We start from the raw sequence: 15,987 nt of genomic DNA, 5'->3' as shown, positions 1-15,987 counted from the left end.
TGGATAGTGAAGGTGGCGATTGGTGTGCTTTCCTTTATTGGTCAGAGTATTGAGTACAGGAGTTGGGAGGTCATGCTGCGACTAGAGGATGTTTGTTAGGCCACGTTTGGAATATTGAGTACAATTCCGGTCTCTGTCCTATCGGAAGGATGTTGTGAAACTGGAAAGGGTTCAGAAAAGATTTACAAGAATGTTGCCAGGATTGGAGGGTTTCAGCTGTAGGGAGAAGCTGAACAGTTTGGAGCTGTTTTCCCTGGAGTGTCGGAGGCTGAGAGGTGACCTTAAAGGTTTATAAAATCATGAGGCGCATGGATATTTTCCCTGGGTTGGGGGCATCCAGAAGTAGAGGGCATAGGTTTAGAGTGAGAGGGGAAAGATATAAAAGAGACTTAAGGTGCAACGTTTTCACTGAGTGCATGCATGGAATGAGCTACCAGAGAAAGTGATTGAGGCTGGTACAATTGCAGCATTTAAAAGACATCTGGATGGGTATATGAATAAGAAGTGTTTACAAGGATATGGACCAAGTGCTGGCAAATGGGACTAGATTAGGTTAGGATATCTTGACAGCATGGATGAGTTAGACTGAAGCTGTACTTATCTAGGACTCTGACTTTATGGCAGGTTCTCATTGAACTCTCACACAAAGTTATTGAACCACTTTCTAAGGAACAGCAGCTGAAATTTGCCTTTGCCTCCCTCGTCATTCAGCAGCAATCTGTATTCATTGGACACCAGGGCAATTCTGCTCAGCTTTAATTCTATATTGGAAATGTTGATTAACAGAGATATAAGTAGGTGCTTATTACAAAATAAGCGCATTAAACCACAGCCTTGATTTATTACCCAATGAGCAATGGTCTGGTTGGATTGGGGTATAATAGTTATTTCATTAATAAATTGTCAAGCAAATTAATTGGAAAACAGTTTGACACCTGTCTATTAGTGTTTTGATGCTATAATGATTCAATTCAGCTCTTGGATCCCCCTCAACTGCCTGCAAATCAGCATGAGTAGAAACTCCGAATGGTGATTAATTCAATCTGGGGCTGAGGGTGTGACCAGTTTTCTGGGTGGGTACTTCCTCTAGCGGGATGCTTTTAAAACTAGAGAAAAAGTGATTGCAAAAACCTAAAAGTGCATTGAATACAGTTTGTATTTTAAAATTCTGTAATCGTTTATGCCAGTGGAGGAAAACTGTGCCAAAGAAATCAGTGCAATTGAGTGGAAACACCAGGTCATGAAATATATGATATGCTGTGACAGAGAATTTGACTGACGGCTCATTTGTAAATCAACTTTGAAATTGTTGACAGGGAGTGGCAGTGATGTTGAAGTAAATTTCTACGGTAGAGTTAAATTTGCCCTAATTGTTTTCATTCCTTTAGATGCTGTCTTCGCATTTCAGCTACGCAACCCAGTGCACAATGGGCATGCTCTATTGATGCAGGATACCTTTCAACAGTTGATTGAACGTGGCTATAGGCGTCCAGTTCTTCTTCTTCATCCACTAGGTGGTTGGACGAAAGATGATGATGTACCCTTATTATGGAGAATGAAGCAGCATGCTGCTGTATTGGAAGAGAGGGTACTTAAACAAGAGTCTACTGTCGTGGCCATCTTCCCATCTCCCATGATGTATGCCGGACCAACTGAGGTGACTTATTTTGCCCCCCCTTCCCCCGTTTTGTAATGAATTATCTTTATCCCTGAAGTAGCAGTATATTGTGCCACTTGAAGTGTGACCATTAATCTGTTTTCCCAATGTGTTATTGAGTGTCTATACAGACTTGTGTCGTCTGCTCTTGAGCAATTCATTTTATTTTTTGTAGTAATTATAGAATCTTACAGCAGAGAGTAAGGTCATTCAGTCATCCGGCCTGTTGTATTGTTGTGCTTTCTAGAGTCAGAGAATATGCCCATCACTGGGTTGGTGCAAAGTTGATCAGTAAACATTTCTCAAAGCTTCCTGTGCACTGTCTATTAACAATTAGCTTTGATTAAATTAAAATCTGACCATTTTTTGATTTCATACATTTGCATCATACAGTGTATAAGTTATTGTAATTCTATAAGTCTTCTTATAGTTTTGAAGTAATTCTGTAAATTGGAATCTCATTTGCTAAATGAACACTTAGGCGGCGTTCTACAATATTTTGAATATAGATTGATTTCTTCCATGATTTTCTCTACTTAAAACTCGTCTGGATTAATTTGCACGTGCCAGCAGTTAATTTTAGAAATTTCTAGAAGAGAGACAAAATTAAAACTATTGTGTTCCTTAAATTTTGCTAACTAACCCTCAGTGCAGTATTGACTTCAGGCTGTGTACAAGGGCATGAGCCTGATCAGATATGGTGTACCAGTGAAGTTTAGCCATTTACATTAGGCACATAGTACACACAAAATATAAAAGGCTCGGTGTAATCCTCTGCCCAAATGTGATCAGTTATTTTTGAATTTGCTGTGTTTCACCTGCCAAGGCTGCCAGACATTCAAGATCCTGGGTTACTTTAATTGATGTCCTTCTGAGCAATCAACTTAAGATACACTTAAATCATTTTTAAAGGAGAAGAGCTCTAATATAAGGCCACAAAAGAAGCTAAGTGAGGAACTTAAAATGGAAACAATAGAGGTAGTGTTTACTTTTTAAGAAAACACATTTTTGCAAGCCTAAAGCAGCTGGAAGGTATGTATGCAAATGGAGACAGTCTACTTGATTTATGTTATAATTATTATAAAGACATACTGTGTAATTTTGTGGTATTATGCTTTTAATGCATAAATGTGTTTTTGTCTGTAATGTTTTAGGTTAGTGACTTACAGTCCTCCCAGTGGCCCAAATTAACATTGCAAGACATGACCCAATAACCTATATTCTCAGTATGATAGAAAAATATTGTAGGATGTTGGGTAAGGAGCTCGAGGACGAATTGGATAGCTCTTTCAAAGGTGGGCAAAGGGACGATAGGTTGAGTAACCATCTCCTATATGGTATAATTTTGTTACTTGATCTCCCACTGTGTTACTTGAAATGAACTTTACAATTGTTTAAAATTATTGAGTTCTGTTGTTAATAAAATGGTCAGTTCCCTTACTTGAGTGTTTTGCTCAACAATCTAGCATTCAATTTCAAAGGTTTATGTTTTGAAGAATGTAGTATGGCTATCTTGAACCTGAAATCATCCAGTTTTCCATTTCTTTCTTTGCTTCCCCTCATTCTCACCATAGTCACTTGATGCTGTTTGAAAGCTGAAATAGAATTGTAGATGGGTAAATTCAAAAGATTGTAAGTATGAGACAATCGCGTAATTACATATTTGACTCAGTTTTTTAAAATAAGAAATCAAAATGTAGTCATTGTTAATGGATTTAATTTAGTACTTTCTCAAGTGCAAAGGGATTAGCTTCAAGGCTTCTCATAATGAGTGATTCAACAATGAGGTGATGCCAATGTGGATGTTATGAGCTGGGTTGAGATGTCTCCCCTTCCCCTGGATTGTTCTTGGTTAGTGTGTTTGATCATTTCCTACTGGCCACCAAATGGTGTCCTCTTGAATAAGCTAAGAAGTCAACACAATGAGACATGTAAGAGTGTTAACAACACACTTGACTAGATCATCCATACAAGCTTCTTCCCAGTTTCTCAAGTCATTATCAAGCCATCACATTGAACTATTCCTGTAGGAGTAAAATTAAGACACCACTTCCAAGTTCTAGAACAACTCCTAAGGTTGCCAGCCCTTAAGCAGCTAGTTGCATGTGTGAATTGCTATTACATTGAGCATACAATGTGTCTGTTGCCACATTGATGCTTCCAAGCACAGATTTTGCCTAATGAAAGCAATGTGTTCGCTATTTTTCTGTTGTTGAATCCACCCATAAAGTCCCATTTCCAGAATAGTTTGTGGCAAAACTTTCTTGTTACTGCCAAATATGTGGGTTTGGCAGTCTCTACATCCTGTACTGGTAGTCTGTGCAGATGGCAGATTGGTCTGGTGTGCTTGGCATTCTGAACAACAAAACAGCATATTGAGAACAGGACATTTCACACCTAGAGTGCAATACTGTAAATAATTCACTTTTAAAAAGTGCAGTGAGCAAATACATTCTACTTAAGTCTTTGCATTATTTAGGGACGTAGTGAGGCAGGGAATCAGTTCTGTCCATTGTAGCAATTAAAACAATGGCCTGATGCCACCGTAGTCATTGTGCGAAAGCACATTTACCACACTATACAGGGGACATACCACATTTGTAGAGGAGATGCCCAATTCAGATTAAGTGTTTTCATTATAGCCAAATTAAAAATGGAATTAACACTTATTTATATAACTTCTTCCACAGTTTTAGGCTTTTTCTTCCCCCCACTTGAAATAAACACACATACGGTACAGTAGGGGCAGCACGGTAGCACAGTGATTTGTGCTGCTGCCTTACAGCGCCAGGGACCCAGGTTCGATTCCAATCTCGGGCAACTGTCTGTGTGGAGTTTGCATGTTCTCCTCGTGTTTGCGTGGGTTTCCTCCGGGTGCTCCGGTTTCCTCCCACAATCCAAAGATGTGCAGGTCAGGTGAATTGGCCATGCTAAATTGCCCACAGTCTTGGGTGCATTAGTCAGAGGGAATGGATCTGGGTGGGTTACTCTTCAGAGGGTCGGTGTGGACTTGTTGGGCCAAAGGGACTGTTTCTGCACTGTAGGGAATCTAATCTAAAGGTGGCTGAATGTGTTCTTGTGAAAGGTCATCCAATTGAAATGTTAACTGGTTTTTCTAGACAGATTGCTGCCTAAACTGTATTTTCTGACATTACTTCTACTCAAAACTCTTTTCAGTGTTAATTGAAGATTGAATACTAGCCAGGTTAGCTGGGCAATTCCCCTGCTTTTAAAATAAATGCATGTCGATTTATCACATTCATGTGAAACGACTGATGGTGCATCAGTTTCATGTCTTAACTACACTAATTGCACTTGAGACAGCACAATGTACCCCCTCAGTATTTCATTACTGAAATTTCTGCTTTGGTTATATACTCAAACACCTAGAGTGGGGTTTGAGACTTGAACCGATATTGTTTAACTTTAGTACATGCTTTATCATGAAATCAAGGTGACAAAGCTGAATAAATATGAGCTTCTGCTGTGATGGTTAGATGCCACAGCGTTTTAATCTTGCAGTTGACATTCAGCATATGTAAACTGACAAGTAAATGGAACCCTGGATGAGTTTGCAGAATGCTTTAGAACGTTTTTCTTAGCGCAACAGGTTCTGGAACCAACCAGAGACCAGGTTACACCAGACTCGGTATTGTGTAATGCTGCAGGATTAATTAATGACTTCAGTGTAAGGGCAGCACTAGGTAGCAGCAACAACAATACCTGGTTCTGGGTAACGAACCAGGCCAGGTATTAGAACTAGAGGTAGGTGAGCACTTTGGGGACAGTGACCACAATTCGGTGATTTTTACTCTAGTGATGGAGAGGGATAAGTGTGTACTACAGGGCAAGAGTTATAGCTGGGGGCAGGGAAATTATGATGCGTTGAGGCATGACTTAGGATGTGTGGATTGGAAAAGTAGATTCCAAGGCAAGAGCGTAATTGATATGTGGAACTTGTTCAAGGAGCAACTATTGAGTGTCCTTGATAAGTACGTACCTATCAGGCAGGGAGGAAAGGGTCGTGTGAAGGAGCCGTGGTTTAATAAGGAGTTGGAATCCCTTGTTAAATGGAAGAGGGCGGCCTTTGTAAAGATGAGGCGTGAAGGTTCAATAGGGGCGATTGAGAGTTATAAGGTAGCCCGGAAGGACCTGAAGAGAGAGCTAAGAGCAGCAAGGAGGGGACATGAAAGGTCCTTAGTTGGTAGGATTAGGGAAAACCCTAAGGCTTTCTATAGGTATGTTAGGAATAAAAGAATGACTAGGGAAGGAATAGGTCCAATCAAGGATAGTAATGGGAAGTTGCGTGTGGAGGCTGAAGAGATTGGGGAGGCGCTGAATGAATACTTTTCGTCAGTATTCACTCAGGAACAGGACATTGTTGTCGATATGAATACTGAGGCACGAATAAGTAGAATGGATGGCTTTGAGATATGTAGAGAAGAGGTGTTGGAAATTCTGGCAAGGGTGAAAATAGATAAGTCCCCTGGGCCTGATTGCATTTATCCTAGGATTCTCTGGGAAGCAAGGGAGGAGATTGCAGAGCCATTGGCCTTGATTTTTGTGTCCTCTTTGTCTACAGGAGTAGTGCCAGAGGACTGGAGGCTAGCAAACGTGGGTTCCCTTGTTCAAGAAGGGGAGTAGGGATAATCCTAGTAACTATAGGCCAGTGAGTCTCACTTCTGTTGTGGGCAAAGTCTTAGAGAGAATTATAAGGGATAGGATTTATGCACATCTGGATAAGAATGATGTGATCAAGGATAGTCAGCATGGTTTTGTGAAGGGCAGGTCGTGCCTCACAAACCTTATTGAATTCTTTGAGAAGGTGACGAAGGAGGTAGATGAGGGGAAAGCAGTAGATGTAGTATATATGGATTTTAGTAAGGCGTTTGATAAGGTCCCCCGTGGTAGGCTACTGCAGAAAATACAGAGATATGGCATTGAGGGTGAGTTGGAGGTTTGGATTAGGAATTGGCTCTCTGGAAGAAGACAGAGGGTAGTAGTTGATGGCAAAGATTCATCTTGGAGTGCCGTCACTAGCGGTGTTCCGCAAGGATCTGTTTTGGGACCATTGCTGTTTGTCATTTTTATAAATGACCTGGAGGAAGGGTTAGAAGGTTGGGTGAGCAAGTTTGCGGATGATACGAAAGTCGGAGGAGTTGTAGACAGTGAGGAAGGATATGGCAGGTTACAGCGGGATATAGAGAAGCTGCAGAGCTGGGCAGAAAGGTGGCAAATGGAGTTCAATGTAGCTAAGTGTGAAGTGATTCACTTTGGTAAGAGTAATAAAAAGATGGATTACTGGGCTAATGGTAGACTACTTGGTAGTGTGGAAGAGCAGAGGGATCTTGGTGTCCATGTACACAGATCTCTGAAAGTTGCCACCCAGGTAAATAGTGCAGTGAAGAAGGCATATGGCGTACTGGCTTTTATTGGTAGAGGAATTGAGTTCCGGAGTCCTGAGGTCATGCTGCAGTTGTATAAGACTCTGGTGCGGCCGCTTCTGGAATATTGTGTGCAGTTTTGGTCGCCATACTATAGGAAGGATGTGGAGGCACTGGAACGGGTGCAGAGGAGGTTTACCAGGATGTTGCCTGGTATGGTAGGAAGATCCTATGAGGAAAGGCTGAGGCACTTGGGGTTGTTTTCTTTGGAGAAAAGAAGGTTTAGGGGTGATTTGATAGAGGTGTACAAGATGATTAGGGGGTTAGATAGGGTTGACAGTGAGAACCTTTTTCCACGTATGGAGTCAGCTATTACAAGGGGGCATAGCTTTAAATTAAGGGGGGGTAGATATAGGACTGATGTTAGGGGTAGGTTCTTCACTCAGCGAGTCGTAAGATCATGGAATGCCCTGCCAGTAGCAGTAGTGGACTCTCCCTCTTTATGGGTATTTAAGCGGGCATTGGATAGGTATATGGAGGATAGTGGGTTAGTGTAGGTTAGGTGGGCTTTGATCGGCGCAACATCGAGGGCCGAAGGGCCTGTACTGCGCTGTATTGTTCTATGTTCTATGTTCTATGTTCTAACTGAATTTTACATTCATTGAATCATAGAATCCCTACATTATGGGAGCAGGCCATCGAGTCCACATCAACTCTCCAAAGAGCAACTCGTCTACCTATCCCTGTAACCCTGCATTTCCCATGGCTAACCCACCTAGCCTGCACATCCCTGGATACTATGGGCAATTTGGCATGGCCAATCTACCTAACCTGCAAATGTTTGGACTGTGGGAGGAAACCAGAGCACCCAGAGGAAATCCACACAGATGCAGGGAGAACGCACCAATGCCGCCTCAGTCATTAGCACTGCTACCTCACAGCGACAGGGACCCAGTTCGATTCTGGCCTCTGGCGACTGTGCAAACTCCACACAGACGTCATCCCAGTGTCTGCATGGATTTCCTCCAGGTGCTCCGGTTTCCTCCCACAGTCCAAAGATGTGCAGGTTAGGTGATTTGGCCGTGCTAAATTGCCCATAGTGTTCAGGGATGTGTAGGTTAGGTGTATTAGTCATAGGAAAAGTAAAGTAATAACACAGGGTGTGGGTGGGATACTCCTCTGAGAGTTAGAATGGACTTGTTGGGCCAAATGGCCTGTTTCCACATTAGGGATTCTATGATTCCACACAAACTGTTGCCCAAGGGTGGAATTGAACCCAAGCCCCTGGCGCTGTGATGCAGAAGTGCTAACCACTGAGCCAGCATACTGCCCCAATTCAGTTTGAAGAGGGAAGACGGTGCCAGCCTATGATATTTTAAATTTAAATAAGGGCAAATCTGTGGGATGATGGTGGAGAGAATTGAAATACATTGGGACACTAGGCTAGGGGATACATTAATAATAAACTGTGGCAGGCATTTAAGGGGATATTTCAGAATACTCAGAATTTGTAAATACCTAACATACAGAAAACTTCTAAGAGATAGACCCATTATCCATGATTAACTAAAGAGGCAAATTTTTCAAACAGAGGGTGGTATGTGTATGGAATGAGCTGCCAGAGGAAGTGGTGGAGGTTGGTACAATTGCAACATTTGAGAGGCATTTGGATGGGTATATGAATAGGAAGGGTTTGGAGGGATATGGGCTGGGTGCTGGCAGGTGGAACTAGATTGGGTTGGGATATCTGGTCAGCATGGACAGGTTGGACTGAAGGGTCTGTTTCCGTGCTGTACATCTCTATGACTCTTAAGTTAAGGAAAAAGCATGTAACTGTAATGATGGGTGGTAGGTCAGACGATTGGACGGAAAGTAAAGAACAGCAGAAAATTATTAAAGATTTTACATATCTTTGGACTGGAGAAGTTATATTTAACAGTGCCCTCTATTTTAAATTGTCCATTCCCTTAACTATTTTCTCTGCTTGTAACATATAATTTATCATGCTGCCTTTCTGGTTGAATGATCCAGGTCTGTCCAGTCCTGTTTAATAATCTTGGCATGTAACACTAGTAATCAATCTTTTCTGTACTCCAGACTTATCATCCTTTGTCAGCCAACCCTGTTTCCTTATTCAAGGTGCAGTCTGGTCAGAGAACATTCTCTCAGCTTCCTCTGCCTCCTCTTCTACATTTTTGTCTTTTAGGCAAAGTCATAGAGATGTACAGCATGGAAACAGACCCTTCGGTCCGGCATGTCCATGTCGACCAGATATCCCAACCTAATCTAGTTCTATTTGCCAGCACTTGGCCCATATCCCTCTAAACGCCTTCATATTCATATGCCTATTCAGATACATTTTAAATGTTGGAATTGTACCAGCCTCCGCAACTACTTCTGGCAGCTCATTCAATGAAAACGTTGCCCCCTAGGTCCCCTTTAAATCTTTCCCCTGTCACCCAGGGAAAGACCTTGTCTATTTACCCTATCCATACCCCATGTGATTTTATAAACCTCTATAAGGTCACCCTTCAGCTTCCAATGCTCCAGGGAAAACAGCCCCAACCTATTCAGCTTCTCCCTATAGCTCAAACTCTGGTAGCATCCTTGTAAATCTTTTCTGAACCCTTTCACTTTTCACAATATCCTTCCTATAGGAAGGAGACCAGAATTGCGTACACTATTCCAAAAGTAGCCTAACCAATGTCCTATACAGCCACAACATGGCCTCCCAGGTCCTAAACAGTCCTTAAACATTACCTGCCTTTGGATTTCCCCTCTTCAATACTCACTGCCTTCATTATTCATAGATACAACAATTAAGCTGTTGTACTTTAGTCTCATTTTTCAAAAGCATACAGTTTTTGCACATGTCTGTCAATACACCTGTCGACTTTAGATGCCTCGACTGAAATATTTGCCTCATATCTTCTCAGGTTTTAGGAACTTTAATACAGAAATTGTGTTGCTGGGAAAAAAGACATCTTTTCATTCAGGTGGCAGGTGGTCTCAAATCTGTAGAGATGTTGCCTTCGCGAATGCACTAGATAATGACTGACAGTAAACTACCAAATTTTATTTAAATTTCAGAACAGACAAGTTGACTCTGGTCAAGGAGTCACCCAGAGATTCACTGCCAGCTATTTTCACAGTTTTTAGATTCCCCCACAGTGTGGAAACAAGCCCTTCGGCCCAACAAGTCCACACCAACCCTCCAAAGAGTAACCCACCCAGACCCATTTCCTTCTGACTGATGCACCTAACGCTATGGACAATTTAGCATGGTCAATTCACCTGCCCTGCGCATCTTTGGACTGTGGGAGGAAACCCAGACAGACACTGGGAGAATGTGCAAACTCTACACAGACAGTCACACAAGGCTGGAATTGAACCTGGGATCCTGGTGCTCTGAGGGAGCAGTGCTAACCACTGAGCCACCGTGCCACCCAAGTTACCAGTTATTATTAACTGGTGCATGTTCCATGGTAGCACCTCTACTTGCCATCTAGTCAGCTCTCTCTTCACAAACTGTATAAATGTTGTTTTCCCTTTATTATTTCTTGTGAGTCGTCCTACTGAGTGCAAGATAGAAGATTTTGAGAGAATTGTTTCCTTTTCTAGCAATTCTCAAGTTTTGTCCTTATGGTTCAGCACTTTCCTCCTTTAGATGCTGCTGAGCATATTGTCACACAAGTTAGGATATTTAATGCAAAATAGTTTGTAGTCAAATATAAAACAAAGATTTAGGAGCTCTCTATCCATGCAGTAAAGTGACACACTAAAAATACTTATTTCATCATATTATTTTCTTATGCTTCTCAACAGTATCTTCACTGTGATGATTTAACCTTGATGGATAAAGAAAGAAATTACTGAAGTCCTTATTTTGTGTGTGTTCTACAGTTTTGATAGCTTTCTGATATTCATTAGCAGATCAGTTACAGTGGGATTAGCTAGAAAGCCCCTGAGAGAGCTGGCAAGTTAGATTGTTCTTCATTGGTTACTTCTATGAAAAGACAATTGGGGAAAGGTGTAAAATAGGTTGCCAGACTTGACTGGTCAAGACACATGTCGTCTCAAGCTTCCTTGATAGGAAGTGATGTCGGTTGGTCGATTTTGAGAGAATGTCGTCATTTTACACTTTGTAGAGTATGCTCACATTGCTCTGAGCATTTGTTTCTTATATCCATGAGAACATGTGAATGTGTGAATTAGGAGCTGACTGCTCAGCCCCTTGCATACTCTACCATTCAATAAGATTATGTCTGATGCAGTTGCTCCATTTTCCTGGCTATCTCCAGTAACCTTTCAGTTCCTACTTTATCATGAATCTATTTACCTACACCTTAAAAGTATTCAAAGACTCTTCCACTGCTTTTTTGGGAAGAGAATTCCAAAGACTCAACCATCTCAGAAAAAAACTTACCTTATCTTTGCTTAAAATAGATCACCCCTTATTTTAAGAGTGACCCATTGTTCTAGATACCCCTACAAGAGGAAACATCCTTCATAGATATGTCCTATCTAGACCCTTCAGGATCAATTTGCCTCTTCTAAACTCTAGTAGACACAAGTCTAGCCTGTCTAACGATTCCTTATAAGACAACCCACCTTTTCCAGGTAGTAATCAACTAAACTTACTCTGAACCACTTCCAGTGGATTTACATCCATCCTTAATCAAGGGGACCAATACTGTCACTCAGTTCAAGTATGGTGTCACGAGCATCATGTATAACCGAAGCATCAACACCCCCCATGCCCCCATTTTTGTATTCCATTCCCATTATAGTAAATGATGAAACACTGTTGGCTTTTTGAGTCACTTGCTCTTAATGTGCATAACGTTTTGCAGTTCATGAACAAGGATACTCAGATCCCTCTGCATATTGGAGCTCTCTAATCTCTGACAGTTTAGATAACATGCTTTCTTTTCATTCTTCCTGCCAAAATGAGCAGTTGCCTATTTTCCCACACTCTTTTCCATTTGGCCCGGAGTTGGCCAGAGTTGATTAGAAGGGGAGCCTAGCAGGGAAGATGGTGGAGCAGCAATGGCAAGAGTTTCTGGGAGTAATTCGGGAGACACTGCAGAAATTCATCCTGGGGAAGAAGAAACATGCTGACAGGAGGATGAGGCCACCATGACTGATAGGTGAAGTCAGCAACAGCTTAGAAACAAAAGAAAAAGCGTACAATGTGGTGAAAATTAGGGGGAAGCCTTTTAAGATCCAACAGAGGACAATCAAAAAAGCAATAAGGGGGAGAAGATGAAATATGTAGTTAAGCCAGCTTGTTATATAAAACTGTACATATAAAAAGAGTGCAAGAGGTTATTTTATGTATCTAAAATGTGAGAGGCAAGAGTGGTCAGTGAACCACTGGAAAATGAGGCTGGAGTGGTAGTAATGGGTAACAAAAAGGTGGTGGAGGAACTGAATAGGTACTTTGCATCAGTTTTTACAGTGGAAGACACTAGAAACATACCAGAACTTCACGAGTAGGCAAGCAGAGGTGAGTGCAATGGCAGTTACCAAGGAGTAGATTCTGAGGAAGCTGAAAAGTCTGAAGGTAGACAAATAACCTGGACCAGATGGACTACAGCCCAGAATTCTGAAGGAGATAGCAGAGGAGATTGTGGAAACATTGGTGGTGACCTTTCAGAAAGTGAGTCAGGCAGGGTCCATGGCTAGTGTAAAATGGCGACTGTAACACCCTGTTTAAGAAAGGAGGAAGGCAGAAGACAGGAAATTACAGGCTGGGTTAGCCTGATCTCGCTTGTTTGGTAAAATTTTAGAATCAGTTGACAGGGGCGAGGTTGCTAGCCACTTCTTTCAAGATCAACAACTGGAAGTCCATCAGGATATGGGGACTCGTCGCCCTGCAACTGCAGTAATTTGCTCAGTGCCACTTCATTGGTGATTGGTATTTGCTTGAGTTTCTCCCTCCCATTTCCTGATCTACAGCTATTTTTGAAATGTTAGCTTGTATCCACTCTGACAAAGACATTACAAAATACCTGTTGATTCCTGTGCCCTGTTGGTTCCCAGTTGTAGCTCTTAGTAGGTTTTAATTAAAGTGCACCACCATAAAAACCAGACATAGGCAAGGTAAATACCTCAGATTTAAAACGTAGATATTTGATGAACAGAGTCGAGAGTGTGGAGCTGGAAAAGAATAGCAGGTCAGGCAGCATCCGAAGAGCAGGAGAATGAACGTTTTGGGCATAAGCTCTCCATCGTCCTGGTGATGGACTTATGCCCGAAACGTCGATTCTCCTGCTCCTCGGATGTTGCCTGACCTGCTGTGCTTTTCCAGCCCCACAGTCTCAATTCTGATCTCCAGCATCTGCAGTCCTCACTTTCTCCCATATTTGACAAACAGCATTGTGACCCACGCCAGCATCTGCATAACAACAGTTCAGGGCACTTTGGGAAGAAATGTCTTGTCCTTTTGGAAATTTCAAGAATTATCAGTGATTTGATGAGCAAACCGCTTCTTGTATATTGAGGTAATTAAGTGGATCTTTTGCACAGTCTGGCGAACAAATGTACCTGAGGCCAGATCAAAGGGAAAGTTATTGGAAAACAGGCTTGAAGTTTCAAAACTTGAGCTTTCATTTGCTTTTTATTATCAAAATACAAGTTCGGTGCTTCGTAAAAACCAGGAGAAATGAGCAGTTTAATTTTGTTTAATTCAAACATTGCACATTGTTTCTCATTGCAGGTTCAATGGCACTGCAGATCCCGCATGATTGCAGGGGCTAACTTCTACATAGTGGGCCGAGACCCTGCAGGTATGCCTCATCCAGAGACTAAGAAGGACCTGTATGAGCCAACGCATGGGGCAAAGGTTCTGACCATGGCCCCAGGCCTCCTCTCCCTGGAAATCATCCCATTTCGCGTCGCTGCCTACAACAAGGTGAAAAAATGCATGGACTATTATGACCCTGAACAGTAAGTATGGGATTTTGTTGCATGGTGAATGCAATCGCTTCAGTCATTATGACTGTTTAGAAGTTGGAGGTTCCTCTTGGGCTTGTAAAAGCAGATATAATGGAGGGAAAACATAATCACCTTTTTTAATACGGCAATATTGTAAAGCAGTTCATCCATCCGGCCCAGCTGAAACAACCGAACACTTCATATATGGATAATATGTTTATCGTTTAAATTGCAGCATTGACTTCAGTTAGTTCAAACCTTGTAATAAAACAGCTAAGTTTGCTGCCAATACGTTTTGCAGAAATGCACTGTGCTTTAGCAGCTTTCCCATTGCCACATGACCTTAATTTTGGAGTACTGTATCCAGTACAACATAACATTTCAGTAAGTACTGGGGCATTGTCTGCCTGATTACCAGTGCAGATCTCTAGCTATTTTTACTCAACCTGTACACTGATGTAATTACGTGCCTCTGGAGCAGGTGGTCTCCTGGCTAAGAGGTAGGGGCGCTACCACTGTGTCACAAGAGCCCTCTGCTGGGTAGACACTTGTATTTAAGGCATGCAGACTCAATGGGATCTGTTAAAATGGAGGACTTTTTTTATGACAGATCAAAAATCAATAAATCAACTTGAAGTATTGATATGCCATTATTGGGATCAATGGTGTCCTGCTGCTCCTGTGTCTTGTACTGTTGTACTGGGCGTTAAGTTGCTATAGGCAGATGATACTCTGAGGTGGTGCTGGCACGGTAAATGGTGTTCAGGTTCATCAGATCCAATGTGCTCCAGGCTGGTGGCGTCGTTTTCTCTGGACTGGGACTCCTGGTGGTGGTAGTGGCACCCGGTGCCGGTGTGTCCTGGAGTAATGGCATCGTCGTTGTTATTCCTGGAGCCGGACTCCTCGAGGGCTAGAACACTTTGCAGAGACCTTGCTGAACAGAAGAGAAATTCTTATTGAAGTAATTTATTTTTATACTTATTGTAACTCAAAATAACGCCAGGTTGTGGCGACCAAATTTCTCAATCTATCTTGAAGATACATATGACAATAAATAAATTATTTACTCATTCACTTTCTGTACGTAGTGACATAGTGAGAAGGTGCAAGTTGGAATTCAATAAGCAATGGCCCAGCTGTTGACCATGAACTACAAGGAAAATGGCATCAGTCGTGCCATAGTATTTCACTTGTAAGGTCTCCTTTGTGGGCTTGAATAGAGAGAAGATATGCAGGACACCTACTGACACCTCTACATCAGGCAATGATTTGGGAGTGGGTCAAGAGTTGCAGTCAAACAATATTTTAAGGCACAGTTTTACTCAGGAAGCACCAAAGCAAACAAATTCTATGTATGTAAGTTAGCTCACTGAGCTGGAAAGTTTGTTTTCAGATGTTTCGTCACCATACTAGGTAACGTCATCAATGTAGGTACCATCAGTGAGAGTCTCCAGTGAAGCGCTTGGTGGTAGGTCTTGGTTTCTTAAGGTGAGTGATGGAGCGTATTTACAAAGTCTGCAAATGCAAACAAATAGAACTGGTGGATAAGATCAATCCTAGACAGCTACATAAAAGCACTCTCTGTTCTGCACTTGATTATTCTGGGAAGTTTTCAGTCTTGTCCATCCTGGTCAGGAGTAGTGATGTACAGTTGTAAAAATGACCCATTCTGTCTTCTGTACAAGATGAACCATATTTTACAGAATATTTATTTATAATATTGGAAATGTACTTGAAAAGGAAAATGCTGTGGCGAAATGGGAAAATTAAGAGGCGCGTTGTGAATTAAACACTTTCAGAAAGCTAGTGCAAGTCTGATAAGACAAATCGTGTCCCTCTTGGATCTGCTAAGATTACATTGGAATGTGTACACTAATAATTAATAACATTTTCCAACTTTAATTGCCTAACAAATAACTGGTGTAAATTATTTTGAGCACTGTTACAGGCAAACGAGAGTCTTGCGTTCTCAAAGTTCTTACCTTCAGAATGACAAGTGCACAAAGG

The 15,987-nt window shown here is 41.8% G+C and overlaps 1 protein-coding gene across 1 annotated transcript in view; it reads left to right on the top strand.

The window, feature by feature from the left end:
• The window catches only part of papss1 (3'-phosphoadenosine 5'-phosphosulfate synthase 1), a 60,800-nt gene that overhangs the window by 43,130 nt on the left and 1,683 nt on the right, over nt 1–15,987 (top strand). Inside the window, exons 10-11 of the mRNA XM_072583905.1 lie at nt 1,389–1,657; nt 13,763–13,992. Coding sequence (XP_072440006.1) covers nt 1,389–1,657; nt 13,763–13,992 — 499 coding nt within the window. The remainder of the gene's footprint in view (nt 1–1,388; nt 1,658–13,762; nt 13,993–15,987) is intronic.

Source organism: Chiloscyllium punctatum, chromosome 14 (genome assembly GCF_047496795.1).
Source record: "Chiloscyllium punctatum isolate Juve2018m chromosome 14, sChiPun1.3, whole genome shotgun sequence".
Lineage (NCBI taxonomy): Eukaryota > Metazoa > Chordata > Chondrichthyes > Orectolobiformes > Hemiscylliidae > Chiloscyllium > Chiloscyllium punctatum.
Note: the sequence above shows the minus strand (reverse complement) of the source record. Positions and strands in the feature narration are given on the sequence as shown.